The sequence below is a fragment of the Atractosteus spatula genome, chromosome 5 (assembly GCF_055471065.1).
Source record: "Atractosteus spatula isolate fAtrSpa1 chromosome 5, fAtrSpa1.hap1, whole genome shotgun sequence".
Lineage (NCBI taxonomy): Eukaryota > Metazoa > Chordata > Actinopteri > Semionotiformes > Lepisosteidae > Atractosteus > Atractosteus spatula.
In genome coordinates, this window is record NC_142710.1 from 4,036,248 (window position 1) to 4,060,666 (window position 24,419).

The following is a 24,419-nucleotide window of genomic DNA, read 5'->3' on the forward strand; positions in this document are numbered from 1 at the left end:
CTGCACTGGGTTTAGATTACGAATGCAAGCACTGTCCAAGTAAACAAGCCATTTCAGACTGTATGTCCTCACTGTCCCGACAGGCATCTGCGTGTCCAGTCCCCTCCCCATTAGAGTGAAAATGAACTTCTTTGTGGACCTGCGTCTGCCCTACGCAGTGATAAGAAACGAACAAGTGGAGATCAAAGCAGTTCTGTACAACTATGACAGTAAGCCTATAAAGGTAAGTTTCTCTCTCAAGTTGCATTTGAGGTTTCTCATACTCAACCTCAGCAGTGTTCCAGCTCATGCCAGTACATTAGCAAGACTCAATCATATTTCATGACAATGCCCAAGATCAAAGCGTGATGAACTATTGAATTATTATGGAGCGGATATTGGCTTAACCCGCTTGGCTGAGGGCCGACCTCCTGGCCATAGGACAAGGAAGCCAGGACCCCCATGCAGGGGAACCAAGGGGCAGCTGCAGAGGTAGAGCTGGGGTGGAGCTGGGATGCAAAAGACCTATGCGAGGGAGAGTAGGAAATCACGTTGGTATTTATAGCGTGTGGTCGAGGAAGGATGACGGGAGCAATTGCTAATTACTGACAGCTGGGTATGATTGAGCGCGGTTGTTGTCATCCCTCCCTAACTTTCGTTATAAACTCCATTTAGTAAGAGGTGATGAGGCAGATGGAAGTGCAGAATCAGTTTTCCAGTTACAAAGAGCTTGCTGGCTACCATTTTACGCAGTAATCTAGGATCCCCTGAAGGGCACACTATGATACCCAGAGGTGGAGTCTACAGGGACCTGGTTCAAAGTGTCAATTGTTTTCTCAGGTGTGACCTGAGCTCTGGGCTTCTCATACTGTAAGTCCGACCTCCGCTCGATTGCTCTGAGATGTTAGACCTGAGCTTTTTGACATCCTTCTGTGGCAGATGTTTGAGTGAAGAGTGTCAGGAGAACTTAAAGTTAATTTACTGTGTTTACCTAAAAAAACATGGAGTGTTTGAGAACTGTAAATTTCAACCGTATAAAAGATGTAGTTTTTCCTCTTTATAAAAAGAATAATTGAGTTCGCACCCCCCCCCAAAATATATCTTATAATAAATTAAAACCAAATTGTTTTGAGATCAGCTTATCTCGTCATTACGACCAATTTATCTCATAATTACGAGAAAATTATCTCGTAATTAGTAGATAGTAATTCTCGTGTACTTTATGTGATCATGTGATAGTACAATTGTCATACTGTAGAGTGCATGAAAATATTCAAACAGAACCACATTAAGGACATTAAAGCACATGGGAAATTGCATTAGTTGCTGCTTGACTTGGAACTAAGAGAGGCTTGAATCACTAACCCAAGACCTGCTTTGGTGCTACCTCCAGTCCTTGAGGAATCTTGGTCCCAATCATCTATAATGGTGACATGATGATCCAAACTGCAATGCCAGACTTCTGGATAGAGCCCAAACTCCATTCAGAAGAAACAATTTTGCAAGGCTCATGTTGTTTTTAGTGGTCTCGTCATTCATTTTCGGTAGGAATAGGATTTTGGTTGGTTTTCACCACAATGGAACGCTTTCCGAAATTGGAAAACTCTTCCTCATCTCCGTTGTGCCCAACATAAACATGCTCTTCTAAAGCCCTAGCAGAGATGGTACACAATGAACCAGTACATGGACGTTTTCTTCTCCAAAGTCAAATGTAGAAATGCTCAGCTGACTTCATGACGGCCAGAAGTGATCAAAAGGTGATCTTTGAAATGTGAATAAACACATTTTGTGCATTTCAGATTTGATAAAGACAATGAGGCTTTATTTGCTGGAGAGTAATGTCATGTCATTTACCAAACCGCTTTATACCATACGGTGTCACGGGAAGCAGAAGCCTACCCGGCAAACAACGAGCACAAGGCATGGTACACCCTGGACAGGACGCCAGTCCATCGCAGGGCAAGTGCCAGCCAATCATACATGGGGACAATCGAGGTCACGGTAAAGGCTGATGGGGGAAATTTGGCCCAGACACTGGGATAACTCCCTACTCTTCACGAGAAATGCCCGGGGATGTTTAATGACCGCTGAGAGTCAGGACCTCGGTTTAACGTCTCATCTGAAAGACCGTTGCTGGAGAGTATGTTATTGTATTGTCATTCAATGTACTGTAATCACTTTCTATTCATCATCAATGAAAAATGTATCAATGCTCTTCTGCTCTCTAGGTCCGAGTGGAGCTGATGAAATCTCATGAAATCTGTAGCATGGCCAGCGACACAGGGAGATTCCGACAGGACATCTCTATAGAGGAAAAGTCATCTCGGTCGGTTCCCTTCACCATCATCCCTCTGGCTTTGGGAGAGCCGGAGATCGAAGTGAGGGCCAACGTCTATGGTCAGTTAGTCGGAGATGCAGTGAGAAAGAAGCTGAGAGTTCTGGTGAGTGTGACGGCCCAGGAGACGTGAATTTTTATAGTTGGGGATCCTCACTGATTTTTCTCTGTCAATGAGAACAGAGAACAAATCAGGAAAATATTAAAATTACACTTAGATTACCAACATTGCAGCGTTTTGCAATCCCATGCGTCTTAGAAATGGGGGGAAATGGGAAATTGTCATATCTACAGTAGATCTACAGAAGCCCTTTGGGATAAGGAAACACAATCTCAGTAGAACAGCTAAGGTTATCTTCGTACGAATCTAGTTAGCAGTATAAGTACTGAATTATATTCTTCAAGGGGTAGATCAAACTGTGCAGTAACATTTCAGATTTCTTAAATATCAATTCTAGTTAGCAGTTACCCAAGGAGAGGTGAATACTTTTCCTTTGGGTTCATTTTTTTCTCTGGTAATGATTTTGGATTCATTTTAAATTCTAAAACAGAACAAGGAAAAAATCAATGAATAAAACTGTTGCATTAATAAAGGTATATGCAACATTTCAGCCTTCTTCTACCCCACATGTCTTAGAAATGGGGGGAACTGGAAATGGTCTTTTCTAGGTCTATAGAAATTCCTAGGGAATAAAGTTCCCCACACAATCTCAATAGAACAGCTAAGTTTATTTTAGGATTAATATTGACTTTTCACATTTAGCATATTTAGGGGGTAAGCAAAATTGTGTAGTAACACTTCTAATTACAAAATTGAACTTCTAGTGGTCAGCCATCTTTGGTTATCCCACATCATTTATTTTTTCACCTATTTTATGTTTGGAAAAAACTATCAGTCCCTCTTATGCACATTGCAGTCACTTTAGCACGTGCTCTGAAATACAGTAGCTTACTGTACAGCAGATCAATCAATCAATCAAAGTTTATTGATCAAATGCACAACAATACAGCGTGCAGCAGTAGTTGCTGGCAGTGAAATGTCTTTTCTACAAGATTACCAGGGGGTGAAATCACAAACTTAAAATTACAAAATTAAGGTTACATAATAATACATAATAGTGCAATAGAAATTGAATAAAATAAACTCAGACAGAGCTCAATATAAATAGAGCTACTATCTCCATGTCCAGGGTGTATACAATACAGTAGATTATGTCCAAGTAGTGCAGTATGATGAATACAGTGAAAACTGTGTGTCCATGTAGTCATTAGGGGTGATTTGCTGAAGGAGCTGCAAGTTGGCTTTTTAGCAGTCTTATTCCCTGGAGGTAGAAGCTGTTCTGTAATCTGTTAGTCTTTGACCGAATGCTTCAGTACCATTTACCGGACGGTAGGAGAGAAAACAGTTTGTGACTGGGATGACTGGGGTCCTTGAGAATGGACCTGGACTTCTTAAGACATCTAGCTGAGTAGATATCCTGGATGTTTGGTAGCTCAAAGCCGGTAATGAGCTGCGCTGACTTCACCACCCTCTGCAGTACTTTGCGATCCCGGGCGGAGCAGCTCCCATACCAGGCAGTGATGCAGCCAGTCAGGATGCTCTCAATAGTGCACCTGTAGAAGATGGCCTGGATATGTGATGGCATGCCAAACTTCTTTAGCCTGCGGAGAAAGAATAGGCGCTGCCGTGCTGTTTTGACCACAATGTTGATGTGGTGGGTCCAGGTTAAGTCCTCTGTGATGTTAACTCCCAGGAACTTAAAACTACTGACCCTCTCCACTGCAGTCCCATTGATATAGATAGGTCTGTGATCTCCTCCCTGGTGTTTCCTATAGTCCACAATCATCTCCTTAGTCTTACTGATGTTCAGAGAGAGGTTATTCTCCTGGCACCATGCTGCCAGGGTTTCAACCTCCTCCCTGTACGCAGACTCCTCACCATCTGTGATCAGGCCGATGACTGTTATATCGTCCACAAACTTAATGATGGAGTTTGAGTTATGCCTGGTGACACAGTCATGGGTGAATAAGGAGTAGAGGACAGGGCTGAGCACGCAGCCTTGGGGGGCTCCAGTGTTTAGAGTCAGGGTAGAGGATATGTTGGTGCCCACCCTCACCACCTGCGGACATTCCATCAAGAAGTCCAGGATCCAATTACAAAGGAAAGTGTTCAGTCCCAGGTCCTGGAGCTTGATGATAAGCTTTGAGGGCACTATGGTATTGAATGCTGAGCTTTAATCAACAAACAGCATTCTCACATATGTTCCTTTCTTATCCAGGTGTGAGAGGGCAGTATGGAGGGCAGTGGCAATAGTATCCTCTGTTGATCTGTTCTGGCGATACGCACACTGCAGTGGGTCTAGGGTGTCAGGCAGTGAGGAGATGTGTGCTTTGACCAACCAATCAAAGCACTTCATGATAACTGATATGAGTGCAACGGGGCGGTAGTCATTCAGGCAACTGATTCTGGGTTTCTTAGGAACAGGGACGATGGTGATTTTCTTAAAGCAGGAAGGAACTATAGACTGAGCTAGAGAAAGATTGAATATGTCAGAGAAGAAATCTGCCAGCTGGTCTGCACATGCCTTCAGAACACGGCCAGGGATAGCATCAGGCCCAGGAGCTTTGTGTGGATTGGTCTTTTTAAAATCTTTACACACATCCACTCTGGATATGATCAGTGGGTTTCGGTCTTGGATTTGGAATCCTCCTGGCTGGATCTGCGTTGCTGACCTCAAACCGAGCATAGAATGAATTTAGCTCATCAGAAAGAGAGGCAGACTGTTGTGCAATATAGCTGGGTTGCGCTTTGTAGTCTGTAATAGTGTGTATACCACTCCACATGTTCTGTGTGTTGCAGCCGTGATAATATGACTCTAATTTTACTCTGTAGTTGTATTTCGCTATTTTGATGGCTTTCCTGAGGTCACATCTGGATTTTTTGTATTTATCCATATCGCCAAAATTGAAAGCAGCTGTCCTAGCTTTAGGTTTGGCAGGTATCTCGCCATTTACCCACGGTTTCTGATTTGGGTACGTGCGAACAGTAATCCTGGGAACCACAACTTCAATGCATTTGTTGATGTAGCCAGTAACATAGTCCGCATAAAGATTGATATTATTTCTGGCAGCTTCTCGGAAGAATCATAGCGAAACAGTGACTTAATATAGAATCCGATTCATCCGACCAACGTTGAATGGTTCTTAACACTGGCCTATCCTGTGTAAGCTTCTGTTTGTAAATGGGAAGTAGCAGAATGGAGGTGTGATCGGATTTGCCAAAAGGAGGTCGGGGGAGGGCTTTGTAACCATCCCGGAAGGGAGTGTAAACATTATCCATCGTGTTTGTTCCGCGCATCGGGCAGTTGATGTGTTGATGTAGATTAGGCATTGTTTTCTTCAGGTTTGCACCATTGAAATCACCCGCTATGATGAATGCCCCCTCAGGATGTGTATTTTCGTGTCTGTGTAATTCATTCAGTGCCCTTGTGAAATTTGCCTGCGGCGGAATATACACCACTGTGAGAACTACCGATGTGAACTCCCTCAGGAGATAGAAAGGGCGACATTTTATTGTCAGATGTTCAAGATGTGTAGAGCATGATGTCGAAATATTCTCCACGTCTGTGCACCAGGAATTGTTGGACAAACAAAGGACAAAGCTAAAGGTTCAATCTGTGTTATGTGAGTTTAAAGATGTGAGTCAATTCTGTAGAACATCATTTTATTGTTTTGCTTCATTATAACTCTTCTGGGGTTTTTCTTAATTTGCCTTTAGCCAGAGGGTGTGAAGAAGATTGATGAGAAGATAGTGTTTTTGAATCCCTCTGAAAAGAGTGGTAAGAGCATCACCCTCTTCTTGGTCGCTTTCCGAGTACAATGTTCTCACCTCTGGGAACACACTGAGATCTGCCCTCTCTGATGGGCTGTGGCCAACACTTGATTTCAAAACCTCAACAGGTAAACTTTCCTCCCTTAAGCATTTCACGTGCATTCCCTCAGATTTGTGACCTATTCCTGCAGTTTGTCAGTGATAGTCATTACTCCATCTGTTTCGGTCGAAGGAGTTTCTGAAAATAAATGGAGTTTGTAGGCAGAGGTTTGAGAGTCAAATTCCTAATATCACCCACTTACGCTCACCTATACATACATACTGTACATTACCTCACCTGCTAAATCCATTCACTGCTGCTTCCTCCGCCCCAACTTCTCCCTGCAGCAGCTCCCTGGCTCATTCCTAGCAAGCAGGATTCTGATAATTAAATCACATTTATATATATACACATTTAATATTGTGAACTAAACATCGAACATGTGTTTGCAACAGTTCTTAAATCTCTCAAGAATTATGTGATTAATGAAATTATACTCAAAAATCCATTGACCACATGTCCTTGATGAGTTTAAGCTTTAAGTTCGTAAAACGCTGGCTGGGCTCTGCAGCTAATGGAGGCCAATGAGAGAAAGAGCTTTTGCCTTGCTTTGCTTAGCAGCCTGCTAAGTCGTCTTTAGTACAGTCTGTGCACATTTTGTCTTCTTGAGGTTCACAAGTTAGACAAAAGGTGAACTCATCTGCATTGAGGGAGAGGCATTAGGCTGCTTTGTCAAGTCACACAAAAATTCTAAGTGAAATAATAGGTCTTGTCCCTTCAGCGATCTTGTCACATTAACTAAAATATGATTGAATGACTGAGTTCTCAAAGCATTTTTACTGGAAACACATTAAACATGTAAGAACAAATGTTTATATTTTAGTGTCCAGTTGGTGAGTAGAAGAATCATTTGAATCAGCTGCTTTGTGGAATATATACAGTATCAAAAAGAGTATTGTGGTTCAAGAACCACAGATAGAGGATAGAGGATTCAAAATTCATATACGGGGATTATTAGGAGGCCATGATTGGTAAGGGGCAATGGTAAATTTGACGAGGAAGCCAGGGTTCTCTTTTCGAGAAACGACCTGGAATTTTTAATGTCCAAAGAGAGTCAGGACCTCAGTTTTACGTCCCATGTGGAGGATGGTGCCTTTTTAGTGCCCGTCACTATGCTGGGGCATTAGGACCCACACAGACCGCAGGGTAAGCACCCCTTACTGGCTCCACTAACACCTCTTCCAGCAGCAACCTTAACTTTCCCAGGAGGTCTCCCATCCAGATACTGACTAGGCTCATACCTGCTGAGCTTTTGAAGAACAAATATGAGCACATCTTTTGATTCCACTGAGCAGTGGTCTGCATTAAGCAGTAATTTAAATAAGTACTGTAAATACATTTTTGAATGTGGTAACTTATTGTTTTCATTACAGATGGAAGGGAAATTGTAACATTTGAGAAGTTATCGGTGGGACCTTTCACTCCAAACACAGAACCAGTGACACACATCACAGTAACAGGTAATTCTTCAGCCTCTGAGGAGTTTCTTTAGCTGATGTGCTGGTACAAAGGCTTCCAGCAACACAGCTGAACAATGCAGTTGTGGTAAAATCCAGTTCAAGTCCTGGAGATGGGGACCATTTGTTCCTGGAAAGCTGGAATCCTTGAAGAATGGACCAAAAATTAATGACACAAGGCGCTATTCTGAGATTTCCTTGTTCATACTTGAAAATCTGGCTGTCAGTGGCGATATTCAAGTCCAGCAGAAAACCACGCTCAGATCATGGCAGACTCATTACTCTGATTCCTACATCTGTGTCAATAAAAACACTGAACATATTGGTCACAATTCTGATCAACATAATGTTTGTAAAAGATACAGCACGGTCCACTCTTATTACCGCATGATTCCTTGCTATATAGGTAGTTTCGCATCACCAGTCATTGAGATGAAGCAAAACAACATGGAGTGACAGATATGTTTATGACAGAATCCATTGGAATTTGAGAACACAGCAATCGATTTGTAGGATAGATCACCTCACTCACTGTATACATCGGCAAATCAACCATCTAAAATACCTCTCTGTCCAGACAAATCCACCTGGAACAACGTTGTGTTGATGTGTTTGATACACGTTTATAAAAGCAGAATCAGAGAACTACTGTATGGTTGTGTCTGGGTCTGTGTCTACAGGGCATGAGCTGGAGGAAACTATAAGGAATGCCATCAGTGGCTCTGCCCTGAGTAATCTCATACGACTGCCTGGAGGTTGCGTGGAGCAGAACCTAGCCTCCATGACGTTTCCGGTCATAGCAATGCATTACCTGGACAAAGCCGAAGCGTGGGAGAGTGTCGGAGTCCAAAATCGGGAAAAGACCATTGGCTACGTCAAAACCGGTATGACTCATTCACAAGAATATGGAACTATGGTTTCTTTAAAAGCTGCTTAACAGTGTGTGTGTGTGACTGTAAGAAGCATCTTGGGAATCAGTATCAACATCAAAGTACTGAAACAATTTACAGGAGTGATTGCACTTAAAACCATGAATGACTTTGTTAAGGATAGGACCCTCTCAAATGAAAATGACAGTCTTGTAGGTGTGCATGTCTGAAATCTCTTGTTTAACATTTGCTTTAAAAAAATGTTTCACAGGAGTTGCACAATCTCAACCTTACCTCTGGAGATCTAACAGCAGGGAACTGCCACACAAGTTTTCATATCTTACTATCTTTGAAGATGCACAAAGCTGCAAGTCTGGTTGTATGAAAAGATGCAGACTTGTTAGTAGAGAGAGTCACACGGTTTCAGAGAATCTGCCTTTCTCACCAGCTTTTCTTCCCTTGCAGGTTATTCCAATCAGCTGGCTTATCGCCTTCAAGATGGTTCCTATCCACCTTACAGTAAAAAGGCACCAAGTACCTGGTAATAACAAGTAATACATTCTGTGCATTTTTTTTATTTTAATTAATCTGCACTGTATATATCTATCTAAAATAAATAGATTTACTTTAATTAACCTAGATTATCTTAGATCTTAGTTATTTTTTATTATCTGTTGTAACAGTTCTCTCTTTCTGGCTGCATATTTCAGAGAGCTTTGTACAATAATTTAAAACACAGATGTTAAATTGTTACATGATGCATTCACAATTTTTAGAACAAAGAACAACAATTCAGCTCTAACTAAGCCGGTTCCTCGCTTCATAGTGCCAAAACTCTTTCCCAAAACAGAACTTGTAACAGCCGTGAGAGTTCAAAGGATGCCCTGAAGCCCCAGCTTCCTGATTTTAAACATCACCCAACCAAAAGTGAACCTTGGTCAGGTGTTTGAGGATGGCAGATCAGTCTCCGATTCCCTTCTAGGGAATGTAGTTCAGTTAAGAGTCTCCATCTTGTCAGAATCGAACGACCTCCGACTCTACGTTTCAAACCTGGAAACACACATCATGTACTTCACAAGGGTGAATGAGGAACAGCAGACAGATCCCTCCCATATGTTCATCTGACAGTGGCGATCATTTAATAACATTCAGTGACCTCAAAATCTCATCACCAGCGAGTGGCCACCAATGTAGCAAAAACACATCTCCCTGTCACTGTAAGCTTCGTGTCACGTCCCGTACTCGCCCTCGCAAACCCCATTACATTCCCAAACCCACTGTTTCACGCTCTCATCCCTAACTGAACCCATCACATTCTCACAGGCGCCAGATTCCACAGATTCTCACTCCTGGACCAATTATCTAACCACGTCCCTCTCCCTTCAGTATTTAAAGTTCCCTCAGGCACCAAACCCTGCTCACTATTGAAAAGCCCCTTAGAGTTTTCTAGTGCGCATTATTTTCTTGTTGGATTTCTCGGTTTTCGGACTTAACTTTTACCTTTTGATCTCGCCTTTCGGATTTCGCCTTTTGGATTGTCTTCTCGGTTTGCCCTTTCCGGTTAACTGACCTCTCGCTTCGCCTGTCGACCTTGCTTCTGGATTACGATTCTGGATTGTTTGCCTCTGCATCCCGCAGAGTTCACGGCTATGGACAGGATCCTCGAAGAACTACCAGCCGGATCCCTGCCACTTTGCTTGAGTCACTGTCCAATTATTGCCCATTTTAACCCACAGTTCTCTAAATGCAAGGAAGCAGACCTTATGAAATCGTCCCAAGCCCTATGCTAATCAGTGCAGCAGTTCCTAAGACACAGGCAATTTAAGCTGTGAGAACAAAATGGTGGCCAAGTGGCCATTGTGGCTTATTCAACCCCGTTTCACCAAATATGAACCATATTGACACTAGAATGACTAAGACTGACATGATAAAACATTTTTGGAATAAGAGATGTTAGCAGTACAAGTAGCTGGCTGACTTTTAACTACCATGTGTCCTAGGATATCAATATGCTTCTCTTGGGGGAGAACTGATCCAGGTTGAAGCATACCGATTTTCCTTCCTATCCCTTTAAGTAGTTTCAAGGAATACATCATTCATGCACTCTGTGAGAAATCCAACAAGGCAAGAAGGTTATGTGACTGATTGATCTATCCTAAGCAAGTTTGAATCTTGGATGTTGGAGCTGCCATTGTGCATCAAGATTCAGATACATAATAAAATTCACAGAAGCACTTTTTTTAAATTAACCTCAAATTCTGTAAACAAAAAATGCATAATGATGGCCAAAGAATGTGTCCTATCAATTTGTTTTACCATACACTTACACTTTATGGTCCCATGACATTTCCTCAACTTTTGCTGAACAATAATGAATTGATGCACATTTACAAATTGAGGGAAAGTCCTTCCATCATCACAAAATGACTTCCTTGTAAGGGTCGTAATTACCCAGATGAATGGAATGCATCATTACCCTGTAGATGGGGTACAAGTCAATCACAGGGTGCAGACACTCACACATGCAACAAGACAATTTAGAAACATCAATTAACTGAACCATCTCAAAGATGCAAGCCCCACACAGAAGAAGCCAATTCAGTCTGAAACTAAAGCTCAGCATCCAAGAGCTGTGAAACAGCAACAATCATCATGATATTACCATCTCGATTTGGTGGATTAATAAAAAAAATAGAAGGACGTTTCCAGGAGGCTGAATTGGGAAAAAAAAGAAAAGAAAAGCTAATTTGTCTCTGATTTTTGCTTTCAGGCTGACAGCATATGTTGCCAAGGTGTTTTCTGTAGCCTACCCCTTTACAGTAATATACTCTTCGCATGTGTGTGAGCCACTCGAATTCTTGTTCCTGAAAAAACAGCTGCCCAATGGAGCTTTCACAGAAGAGGCTCCTGTTTCTGCAGTGTATATGATGGTACGTTAATGATGTATATTATTATACTGTATTCCTTGTTGTTGAAACATTTTAGACACAGTCACAAGTTAATAATATATGCATGTTATGATCATTACCAGTTTTTGATTTACAGGCTGCGATTGTGATTAATACAGCTTACTGTGCATGAGAGACACGATCTTTAATCTACTGTACGTTGATTAGAATATTGTCATTTATCAATTGTTTATCGGAATTTCAGAATTAATCAATCTTTCATTAACACAGATCGGGATCTCATCATCTATTGGTCATTCGTCAATCATGAATTGTCATCAATCTGTCGCTCAACAAGCAGATCAAGGTCACTTCCACATGGGCAGCCCATGTTAAGAGATGCAGCACCTAATCCATTGCATCACCTCGATCAGTCTAAGGGACTCATTGGGGATTTGCCCCATTCACGCCCTATTAATTGTTATTGTTATTCAAGTTCACATTTATTTGTGATTCCAGCCATATACAAGTATACAGTGGAACGAAATATCGTTCCTCCTGGTCCACGGTGCAAATACAGGCAGGACAGACAGGACACTGACATGGATATTGTAGACAGGATACACAAAGTGCAAAGTGCAGATAGTGCAAATTACAAGGTAAATTTAAACCCTTTTTCTGGAATTGGAGTGGGTGCAAGTAGATTCCAGGGTGTTGAGGAGCCTGACAGCCTGGGGGAAGAAGCTGCTACAGAGTCTGGTGGAGCTGGCCCGTACACTGTGATATCTTTTCCAGATGGTAGGAGGGCAAAGAGTTTGTGGGAGGGGTGGGAGGGGTCCTCTACTATACTGGAGGCCCTGTGTAAGTAGCGTTTGTGACAGGTGACAGAAATGGAAGGGGGGGAGGCTCTGATGATCTTTCCAGCTGTTTCCACAATTCGTTGCAGGGTCTTGCGCTCTGAAGCATTGCATTTCCCAAACCAGACAGTGATCCAGCTGGTCAAGGGGCTCTCAATGGCACTTCTGTAGAGAGTGGGAAGAATGGGCGAGGGAAGGTTTGCCCTCCTCAGTCGCTGCAGGAAATAGAGACGCTGCTTGGCTTTCTTGGCTAGGGAGGTGGTATTGAGGAACCAAGTGAGGTCATCTGTAATGTGTACATCAAGGAACTTGGTGCTTCTAACTGTCTCCATAGGTGAGCCGTTGATGTGCAGTGGGGAGTGATCAGTGTGGGCCCTCCTGAAGTCAATGATGATTTCTTTTGTTTTGTTTACATTAAGAGAGAGGTTGGTGTTTGTGCACCAGTCCACTAGTTGCTCCACCTCCTCTCTGTATGTTGACTCATCGTTGCTGCTAATGAGGCCCACCACTGGTGGGCCTCAATTATCAAATTGCCCAGGTGTTCTAGTTTCCTCCCACAGTCCAAAGATATACTGGTGGGTTAATTGGCTTCTGGGAGTAATTGGACCTGGTGTGAGTATGTGTTTGTGTCTGTCTTTGTGTGTGCCTTGCGATGGACTGGCTTACTGTCCGGGGTGTCTCCCTCTTTGCAAACCTTGCTGGCCACAATGGTAGGCTCCCCTGCACCCCTGAATTGGATTAAGTGTTTGGGAAATGGATGGATGAAGCATAAATGATTAACTTTACTATGTCAAGTTGGATTTCCAGTGTTCAGCTCTCCAATCTCTGGGCCTGACCTGTGGAAAGTAGTAACATATAAATGAATGTTCGATTGAGGGAAGTGGACTTGTTGCTTTCCTTGTTTTAGTTTGGTCTTTGATTTCTTGTCAGGGAGGGGCAGCAGCAGGAGAAGGACAGGTCACTCTGACAGCCTTCATCTTAATCTCCATGGCTGAAGCTAAAGTGATCTGTAAAGAACGTTTCATGGTAAGACAAAACAGCTGTACAGCACAGCTCCCCTTCCATATTGTTGAATTGCAAATGAAGCACACGTTTTTGTAAAGTTAATCAATCAACACCTGAAGGCTCAAATCAAACACTTTTGTGGGTGAAAGAAGTTATGTAAAATCTGAAAAGAAAAATCACAAACTAAAACAAATCAATTGGATAAGTGTTCATTGATCTCTATGATCTCTTTTTGCCGGGGTGCAGAGCTTGTCTCAGAGGGTGACAAGATCTGCTGGATTCTTGAAGACCCATCTGCCTACCCTGACGCGACCCTACTCTGTGGCCATCACAGCGTACGCTTTAGCTTTGAGCAATCAAAATGATGCATCAACTCTGCTGGCACACCTTGAGAGATCGGGCACAGGTAAGCATTTTTGTTGTTCTATGTTAATGAGAACACACAGCCTCTAGCCACTGAAAAGCTATCCCAAACTGCACTGCTTTTATTCTGCACATACTGTAGCAGCTGTTGAGCCACCCCAGCCTGCACTGTTCTTGTTCTACACAGTTCGCTAAACTTAAGCCTTACCAGACTGCACTACTCCTTTTCTGGTGGTTCTGTTTCAGATGGAACGTATTGGAAAGACAGCCAATCCCGCTATTACACATTAGAAGCCACCGGCTACGCTCTACTGGCGTACCTGAGGCTGAAGAAAATGGATACAGCTGCCCGCATTTATAAGTGGCTGATTGAACAGGGGAATTCCAGTGGTGGCTTTGGATCGACACAGGTAAAAGTACTAAAACCAAAACTCTGTGTGCAGGCTTCTCCTGTAGCCCCAATATAAACAATGGGAGGCCCTCTAGAGTCTCTCTCTTTACAAGACAAGACTATATAATGTTCCCCTGTGTGACTGTGTGCCATTACACAGCCAGTATCACACTCTTGCAGAGACCAATATAATGACAATAGAAGTAAAAAAAAGACTTGAAATTCAGATATAATCAAAGACTGTAGACTTGGTTGCCCCCCAAATGACTCATTGGTGCTGGTACATTGGATTTTGGACCTGTTCTTGAACTGGATTCAAGGCTTTTTAGCCACACAGCAACAATGAAAAAGCATAGGAGCATGCAGGGCAGACATGCTGGTGGACAGACAGACAAACAAATGTGGTTTCCCAGCTTTTTTCTACATTATAGATACACATTACTTGTGATACTGGAGACATCCTTGTGCAGTTTCAGCCTTTATTGAGTTCAATACACACAGCAGCCCAGCATTGAGTCAGCACCATAGGACAGACCGCTAAAGTTTTGTTTTACACAGTGCGGCCTCATGTGGTTCAGCCACAGGTGAATTTTGTCCTGTTCTGTAAAGTTGATCACCCCTTCTCTAACAGCATCATTAGAAACAAACCAATTTGTGCTGTTGTTACAAAGTTAGTTCTTACATGACTCTAACAGGGCTTGAGGCAGTTTGGTGACTGACACAGAGCTGCCCAGCTATGTTCATTTATTCCACGCCTTCCACAACACACTTAAACACTGACACTATAGCTTTGAATATGTGTCAATACATTGGTTCTTGAATGAGGAAGTGAGCACCGGAGGATCATGGTCTTTCCCTGCCACGTTTGACAAGCTGTTTTGGAGTTGCGTGCAGGAGCTATCCTGCCAGGATCCCGTGTCGAACGCTATGTACCGGTGACTTGTCTGTGCTTTTCTCGCAGACCACGATGGTGGTGTTCCAGGCACTGGCGCAGTATAAGATCGAAGAGCCCGTGGAGGGTGTCCTGGAACTGAACGTGGATATCAGCATATCAGGTCGCAGCACAATTCCCAAGTGGTATTTCAAACAGGGAGGCCTGTCACAAGCTAAATCGGAAAAGGTACAGTACGATGACAGCTTCTGGGGCTGGAAAAGGATGAGATAACGTGAGACGCTGCGGCACAGTGCATGGGGTGTGGACTGTAATGACTATTGGTCTCCAAAAAGATGAAGCCATAGTCATTACTATGATCTGCTTACACTCCTGGTACTCTGTCACATTCCTTCTATAATATGATGGCCTTTGGTTTTTCACCTTTCAGAGATAAACGCTAACAAAGGTCTTATGCTGACTAAAACACCAAATAGGGTACAAAACATTAACACTGGAAGACAGCAGAAAAGGTTATTCAGTTTTCAATGACTTTTACCTTTCTTTACCTTTCTTCTGGCGCACATTTAAAGGCAGTTCTCTCCCCCGTTTCTGGTGTGTACTGTACTGGTTTGCAGTGTACCTCCTGGTGTGTATTAGGGCTCCTGGCATGTTCTGAATCTATTTAACCCATCAGCTTGACTTTTTTCGTCTGCTAACGGACAACAGCATAAACACCGTTGATTTTAACACACAAGTTAGGTAAGAGCGAAATTTCATAACCTGGAAAATAAAAAGGCTTGGAACTGTGATCACAATACACTTGCAATGGAAATCTACCATCCACAAGGAATAACGATACACGGGATCAGATGTGCCGAGGAGATTTCTTGCGATCTGGGTTAACCTACTTGGCTGAGGTCCAAGCCCCTCTGTTGGAGGACAAGGAGGCTGGAATCTCCACGCAGAGCAATCAAACCCAGAGGCAGTTGCACAGATTGACTTTGGGTGGACAAGGGAAGTATGTTTATGCATGACAAGAAATGCAATCAGAAGAGGAACAAACTTGTTCTGTACTCCAAACTTGTTTGATGCGTGAGATGAGACGTGAAAAAAGGTGAAATGGATGGAATTGAGAACCGGTGGGAAAGTGGCTTGGGTGTCATCCCGCATTAAATTCTGGATAAGAACTTCCATCTAAAGTAATAATAATGATAATAATAAAACATAAAACGTGGCTTCCCAAAGTGTTTGACAATGAGATAAAAAAAAGCCCATCATGGGAGGAGACAGCAGAGCATTACGCAGTTATAATAGGGAATTAAAATCCAGTAGGAAAGCAAAGAGGTAGACACAGAACCAATTCGATAGGAGCCATTCGAAAGAAGAAGGTTTGTAATCTTGATTTGAAAGTGCTCAGGGAAGGTGACTTTTCTCCTGTTCTGAGGGATAGAATTTCTGAGCTTTGGGGTGTAGCAAAAGAAAACCCTGTAACTCATAGAATGTATGAGTGGGCTCGGGGGACAGACAGGAGAACAGAAATGAACTAAGGTTGCAAGGTGGGGGAGTAGGGAGATAATAAGTCAGACGGATACTGAGGTACCAAGCCTTACAGGTGAGCATGAGCTGTCGAAGAAAAGTTTAGAAATTGTCGAAGAAAACTCTTCACTCAGGTTAGGTGTTGTCAAGCAGAGTCCTTTATTCATGCGCATGGGGAGGATATAATCATGCAGATCTGAGAGCAGCCTCTCATACAGATCTGTGAGTAACCTCTCCACTAAGATGATAAATGCAATGAGTTTTATACAGCAAATTCACACATTCTAAGGAAAGCTCATTCTAAGTTTCCATATTAGGAGTTGTTTTTTGCTCTACAAACATTTCTTTGTAATTGACCACGTTCTTCTTAAGAAGCAGTTTTACCTTGTATACAGACAAAAGGAAGTATATAAATGAAAGGTGTGAAATGAGCTAGACATCCTGCAGTTGTACCATTAATATCAAAAGTCAAATAATATGCTTGCAATTGTTCTTTCATACTGTTGCTAGGTAAAAGGCATTTTTCAAAGCCAACTAGTCACTATCTTATACACTTTAAAAAAGGTAAATGCTAAAATTCTTCCCCAAAGTCGACTGTGAACATGATAGGAAGTCATTGCAAGGATTCCAAGACGGGTAGAGTGTGATTGCTGGTCAAGATTCTGGCTGCTGAATCCTGAACATATTGGAGTTTGTTCAGAGTGAATTTAGATACCTGTCCTGAATAAGAGACCTGAATTAGATGAACGAAGGTTGCATGGTGGGGAGTAGAGGATAGTAATGCAGGCAGACACTGGGATGCATGTAGAGTCTGGTAGGTGAACATGAGCTTTTTGAAGTTGACAGAAAACCTGGATAGGAAGCCAGTGCAAGGACTCCAAGATAGGAATGATTATAAAATGTGATCAAAGTATTGGAAGTATATAAAGTCTAGAATGTGTAAATGTAGTCAGATCAGTATTGTACTGTAGCTTATACAAGTGGGTTGCCGTAAATGCTGTGGCAGTAAAAAAAAAACTGCTAAACTTCCAAAATATCCTCAACGGGAAAAGCATGCAATCCTTGATAATGGAGAGCTGTCTACTTCTTATTCATGAACATTGGGTTTTGTTAAATGAAAATATACTAAAAAAACTTGCAGGTTTGGTGATAAAAAGCCCGAACCACTGAACAGGAAAGCCAGACTTTCTCAAGAATGGAAAAATGTCTTACACTGAACATATTTGTTTTGTCTAAATGAACCAAACGACCAAACTGCGCCATTTAGTGTGCCCAGAAATTAAAGTTGTTTTTTTAAACACCCTTTAAATTAAATGGAGACTGACATAGCACACACAACGTCCTGTTGTGTACTTTTTCATGAAATCCATGGCTACGGTTGCAACCATGTTGAAACCGTGTGTGCTTATTAAAGATGTTTGGGTGTGAGTGATTTTCTTTGCTTAAATAGACGCTTTAATTCTTTTGCTTTATGTCACAAAGGTAAAACTTGATCAGAACTTCACCGTGGAGGCCACAGGAACTGGAAGAGGAAAACTAGCGGTAGGCTTTTCAAATGCTCAGTTTGCTCATTTGTATATACTGTATAAGTAAACAGAGGCTCTAAATAGTGTTTGAGCTTTCACCTGTTCGAATATCTTGACACATGAGATCAGTATTGTTAAAATGTCAGAATGCAACATTTAAGACCTTTCATGACTTTGGATCATTTCAGAATCTACAGTTCTATTTAATCACTTTACAGTTCAGCCACTTTCCTTCCTAAGATAAGAACATTGCTTCTTCATCTGGGGGGGGGGGGGGCAGATATTATCCCAGGAAGCAACAGGTGCAAGGCAGGGTACACCCTGGACAGGGTGCCAGTTCATTGCAGGTCATATAGAGCACCTAGAGGAAACCCAAGCAAACACAGGGATAACAAACTCCATGCTGATAAGATAAGATCACTTTATTGGCCATATACGATTTCTTGCATTAGGGAGTTGTCTTTTGGCATACCCCAGCTTGCTCTCCCTGAGACACACAGGCACACAGACGGGAGAGAGAAGCTGGGGGTCAGAGCGCAGGGTCGGCCATTTTTACACAGCACCCCTAGAGCAGCTGGGGTTAAGGGCCTCGCTCAGGGGCCCGACGGAGTAGGATTCCCCTGATGTCACCCCAGGTCTAGAATTGAACCCAGGGCCCCACTGCTGCAAGGTAGCAATGCTAACCACTGTGCCACACGTGATAAGAATATTCCCATTTTTATTTTCCACCCTTTATTCAGCTCATTCCCACTCATTAACACACTTTGTGGTAAATGAAGGACAGAAGAAGCATTTAAGATATTTTGATAGCAACAGGCAATCTCCATCAGCTTTGCGTGGTCTTTGTAGAATCTGTTTTAGATCGGTGGGTTCATCGATACAGTCTGATCTTCAGCCATTTTCATTTGAAAAAATTGCAGACGATGATAAATGGGAATTGTACACTTATTCAGTCTGTCATGTGGCTGGTTCCTTTGCAGGTTGTGACAGAGTATTATGTCCTCCCGAAAGACAACCAACAGGATAAATGCCAGTCATTTGACTTAGAAGTTGCCATCAAAGAAGCAGTGGATCGTAAGTGTCCTCATCTTGCCCCTGTCCCGCCTCTGTGGGGTTTTTCCTGGGGGATGTTGCTATGTTGCCCTCAGAGTCCTGTCCTTGTGGTCTTCCCATGATGTTATTGCTGAACCTTAGAAATTCATCAGAAAGACGCCCATGCCCATGCCTTACCTCATATTCTCTTAGAGCTTTTTAAAAACAAGGGCAACAGAGCAGTGAAAGGTGTAGAGTATTTTCAATGGAGTTTATTTAACTAAAGTTCGGGAGGGATGACAACAACTATGCTCAATCATCCCCAGCTGTCAGCGATTAGCAATCACTCCCTTCGTCCTTCCTACACCGAATGCTATAAATACCAAATGCGATATCTCCCTCTCCCTCCTGTGCGACTTTTGCATCATACAGTACCTCCACCCCAACTCCACCTCTGCAGCTGCCCCTTGGTTCACCTGTGTGGGGTTCCTGGCCTCCTCATCCTACGGCCAGGAGGTCGGCCCTCAGCCAAGCCGGTTAAGCCAAATATTCACTCCACAATAGTTCGCCACGCTTTGATTTTGGGGCATTGTCATTCCTCGTGAATTGACATTATGGAATGGAGAACAAGCAGCTAGAAAAACTATGGGAAGCGAGAAAAGAGCTCTTGTTTGTAAAGACTGTGCCTCCTAAATATATCATCTGTAACAAGCCCTGGGGTGTGTCAGAACAGAATCTATAAAAATAGTAGGGTCCTGGCCAACAGACTCAAACATGGAGTTGTAGCGTTTAAAATCACAAAATCTGAAAACTGTCTCTAGGTCTTCAATATTCTTTTATTTAGCAAATTGTTCCTATCCGCCATATTCCTGACAGTAGATATTCAGAGACTGCAAGCCTAGTAGTCAGCCAAACCAAAGAGTCACGTTTCTACATTAAGGACTGTACAGTATATTTACTGCACATCCTGCTGAACTGAAGTGAAGCTGGGGAAAATATTGCAGCAGGGCATGAGTTGAAAAGTTATCCAGATGTTAAGTTAGTCTTAATCTTTCTCCTCCTTTTTTCCCCTTGTGCAGCCAAGGCCCCAGCAAGGACGATCAGGTCCTACACCCTGGATATTTGTATGAGGTGAGTCTGCTTGTCCACACTAGATCAGGTTCTCCACCCTGGGTATCTGTATGAGGTGAGCATGCTAGTCCACACTGCATCAGGTCCTACACACTGGAAATCTGTATGAGGAGAGTGCACTAGTCTGCACTGCTGCATTTCATTAAGATGGGTGATTCACCTTCACACCAATGCTTTGTATACAAGCAAGGCTGTGTACGGCACTTTCATCACACAGTACACAGGTTCCCAAAACACTGACAAGCATTCCAGTGCACACTGGTTCATTTGACAAGATGTGCCAGTAGCTTTAACTGGACAGAGTACACTTGACCCCAACTCTCAGAAACACAACGTCTATCACAGGGATCCCCCCCCCCCCCAACAATGCTGCAAAGGTCCCCACTTATACAGCTGGTGGACTGGGATACAGCATCTTTTTCAAAGGTACAACAGCACTGTCTGCTGCAAGACCTCAAATCCACAGGCCACCAGGCATGAGTCCAGAGGCTCACCCTCTATTCTCTGTTGTGCCCTGGAATGTGTCATTTGCACCTTAGTCTCATTAAATTCTCCACATGGGGGCAGATGAGCAAACACAGCAAAGAGAACAGTGTTGTCAAAAACTAACCTTTCGAAACAACAGTCCCTTTTGCTTTTTCCTATAATCCCCTCCCTCCTAGTCATCCAACATGAGGAGATACCCAAGACCCTCACTCCAGATAAGGCTCAAGTATGTGTCAATGTGTGATGTACAATGACAACCCTTCATTCATTATTTTTTACACTGAATCCCAGACGTCTTACTACAGATGCAGCATCGAGTAGTTTTCACTGAGAGCTTGTGCTTTGTGATTGTCTTGCAAGCCACTGTCAGGGGGATGGTGGGGTGAGTTTACATGCATGCAGCTCACCAAGAATACCCTAGTCAAGTCAAGCTTGTCCATCTCTAGGAGTACTTGGTCAACTGAGTGTCAACTGCTTCGGATCATGATGTAATTGGCTAATGACTGGATTCAGTGATTGGATTACTGGATAAAGGAACCAAGAACCCCTTGTTAATTTGTATAGCCTTAAAATCCATGTTTTTGTTTTGTTGCCCCTTTCAATACAGGTCTTCTGCTTATGTATAAATTCTTATGCATAATTTATGGAAATGATAACTATTTATGGCTGCTGTGGTGTCTCCGGGGGAAAATTTTACGTAAATGAGAAAAAGTACTCACACCACACTTTTCTTCTTTAATTTCCGTGGAGTTTTACTCGGTTTCTCCAGTCCATTTATCTTCCAACCCAGTCCGCAACCCGTCCTCTCAATCCTTATTCAATCTGAGTTCCAAAGTCCATAAAGTACCACAAATCCGCGTCGCATCCAAGCCACGAACCGTAAACCGGAATCCATATTTCCTTCCGTTAATCCGTAATTCTTCAATCCTTTCAAACACCGACCTGATTCCTCTATCTCCTCCAAAATGCATTCACCTACTGGCTTCCACACCAGTTCACCCCTTCCGGGGCATTCATATTTTGTTTCCTGATGAGACATACCTGTGTCTCGTTGTTTTTAGGAATAAGCCCTTTCCAACTGCGGGTCAGCTGGTTTCTCTTGGCGGCCATCTTGCTCAGGTCTAAGTCTAGTATATTGAGCAGGTCATTCCTGAAATACCTGTCCTGGATGACCCTTCCCCTGGTCATCTTACACTGCATATATGCAAAATGTAGTGTATTGTAGTGCTCTCGGGTTCACGTGGGTATGTGCCCTCACCGCTGCTGCCTCAGGTCGGCCCCCCTACCGTCAGGGACTCGAACCCAGGCCTCCGGCGTCACTCAACAGGGACCCAGCCAGTTGAGCTTAAGGGAAATCTCCCATCAGCCCGGCGGCTGCGGTCCCTGCTATTCACAGGGAAGGGCGGTGACGTCATCACCCTGGTAAGCCGGCTCGCACAACCTGCAATGGCGGCCGTATGCGTTACAGTATTATATTGCAAAATATAGAAGAGGATATTAGGATATAATGACATAGGCAGTACATAGAGCAGGATGATATCAAAGTATACTGTAATGAAACGCACTGTGCCTATGGCTCAAGAGTGAGTAAATGAAGGACTGTCTGCACATCATTCTCTTTAACATTCAGACCAATTTGGGAGAAAGGCCAGTGCCTGTATATCCTGAGAAGCACCATCCACCACAGCATGTTAGCTCTGAATGCACTAAAAACGCACGCTAAATATGTCTCAATTATTTAAGGTTTTAGAACATACCCAGAGGCGCTGGCTTTAATGCAGTAGATCCGTATTATTCACCACTGATCTCGAAGGGTCGCAGTCCAGCAGGTTGTATACGGCATGAGTAAAGACCTGAAAGAGTGGTAATAAAGGCCAATCAAGTAAACGACTGGTTCAGGTCAAGTCAGTAAGGGAACCTGGGTGAAATGAAAAACAGAAAAGACAGCACCCCCTCTAGGTCCTGGAGTCCTGGAGTGAATATCGGCGCATTGGCACATATTAGGAAGCATTGGCAAAATAGAATAATCCAGAAACGTATCTTGTCGCTGAATAACTGCAGTGCAATGTTTTCTTAACGTGTATCTTTGGTGAATACCTTTGTGACTGTGCTGTACTCTGTGTCACGAACAGTTCTTTCCGGGCCCTATTCAGACGACATGATCCGGATTAGTGAGGAAACACTGGGGAAAAAGCCATGCAGGAGAGGGTATGGAGACAGGGGGTGTGTCCAAGGGGTGCAGGTGTCCAGGGGTAGTGATTCCGGGGCTAACAATCCATGTAAAAGTCCAAACGGGTAATCCAAGACAGAAGCGAGAGTCCAAGGCCAGGAGATCCATCCGGGGGTTAAAACATGGGAACCGGGTCAGAACCGGCGGGGGGGATCAGGAACAGAAGGTTAAAATCATAACGGAGCCAGACGCAGCAGGACCCGGGCTCTCACGAAACGGGGTTCAATGAGGAGTGTCGAGTGATGTCTACATCTGGCTTTTAAGGTGGAACTAAAGAGGGGCTGGAATAAGGAACAGGTGTGGGGGATGAGGTAGAACAAGGAAGGGCTGGAGCACCCTTAAGAGGAGGAGTAGCGATCGTGACACTCTGCACTGTAACAGACGCTGAAAATCTGTATGATACCGTGCTAAAATAACCTTGGACTGCCTTACCTGTGTCTTTTCCCCAGGTACTTGGGTGACCACGATGCTACCATGACCATACTGGACATCTCCCTGCCCACCGGCTGCGTGCCCTCAATAGAGGAGCTTCAAAATGTATGCAAATGTCCCGCTTGGGCTGACAGACTACACTTTCTTCTTTTGTAACATTTCGACATTGCAATTAATGTTCCTCAAACCCGCTGGCAGTAGTTAAGAAAAAAACAAAGCTCTGATGAGGTGACTTTTCTCATCACATATTGTTGCAAAGCTCTTGTTTACAGCACTACTCCTGATCCTGATAGTCCTTCCTGATTTCTTGATTCTGAAATTGAGGAATTAGCAGCTGTAGCCTGGGCTAGTCTGAATGTACTGAATGTACTGTTAAAATATGTGTTTTTTTGTTGCAAAAGTTACAAAACAGAGTGGACCGATATATCGACCATTTTAATCTGGACAAAGAGCTGAGCGAGAGAGGATCTCTCATCATTCATCTTTACAAGGTATAGTCTTTAGGGACTGCAGTGTATAAACGATAGGACAAAGAACTAAGTGAAAAATGACCTCTCATCATGTAGCTTTCCAAAGCACGATCCTTAGGTATTGTAGGGTATACTGTAAGTGATAGGATAGCAAGACAGTCTCTCTCTCACTCACCATTCATTTTTATTGGGCATAAAGCTTAGGTGCTTAGCATCTAAATGATAGAGTTTCAACTAAGAGTTGGTAGACAGCCTGTGTCCACCCAATACCCCACCACCTCCTGTAGCTGCCTCACAATCTTTCATGGTTATCGAGGCAAGGTAACTTAACCACCTTAACTGGCTCAACAGTGAATAACAAGGAAACCTTGCTAATGGTAACCTGAAGCCATCTCAGAGTGTTACACACAATTGCTTGAAACTGTACTGATAGTCTTGTTCATGAAGTCCATACAATGATAATAATAGACAATAATAGAAAATAATATGTTTGCAGGTGCTGTGGTGTTCATATTTCACAAGCTGGTCCTAAAGCACTTTATTCCAAAATGCTTATTCCAAATGCTTCTCTCCTCCACATTTTTTTCTTTTGAAAAATATCAGTATTAAACGCTTGAAAGTGGTCT

General features: G+C 43.1%; 1 protein-coding gene across 1 annotated transcript in view; it reads left to right on the top strand.

Annotated features, from left to right (window-relative positions):
* Window positions 1–24,419, top strand: part of LOC148833596 (complement C3-like) — a 49,821-nt gene that overhangs the window by 18,553 nt on the left and 6,849 nt on the right. The window contains exons 20-35 of the mRNA XM_088916285.1: window positions 84–223; window positions 2,208–2,420; window positions 6,093–6,153; window positions 7,620–7,706; window positions 8,384–8,587; window positions 9,038–9,113; window positions 11,343–11,502; window positions 13,248–13,343; window positions 13,569–13,728; window positions 13,932–14,095; window positions 15,038–15,196; window positions 17,969–18,028; window positions 18,993–19,086; window positions 20,124–20,175; window positions 23,341–23,428; window positions 23,725–23,814. Coding sequence (XP_088772411.1) covers window positions 84–223; window positions 2,208–2,420; window positions 6,093–6,153; window positions 7,620–7,706; window positions 8,384–8,587; window positions 9,038–9,113; window positions 11,343–11,502; window positions 13,248–13,343; window positions 13,569–13,728; window positions 13,932–14,095; window positions 15,038–15,196; window positions 17,969–18,028; window positions 18,993–19,086; window positions 20,124–20,175; window positions 23,341–23,428; window positions 23,725–23,814 — 1,904 coding nt within the window. The remainder of the gene's footprint in view (window positions 1–83; window positions 224–2,207; window positions 2,421–6,092; window positions 6,154–7,619; window positions 7,707–8,383; window positions 8,588–9,037; window positions 9,114–11,342; window positions 11,503–13,247; window positions 13,344–13,568; window positions 13,729–13,931; window positions 14,096–15,037; window positions 15,197–17,968; window positions 18,029–18,992; window positions 19,087–20,123; window positions 20,176–23,340; window positions 23,429–23,724; window positions 23,815–24,419) is intronic.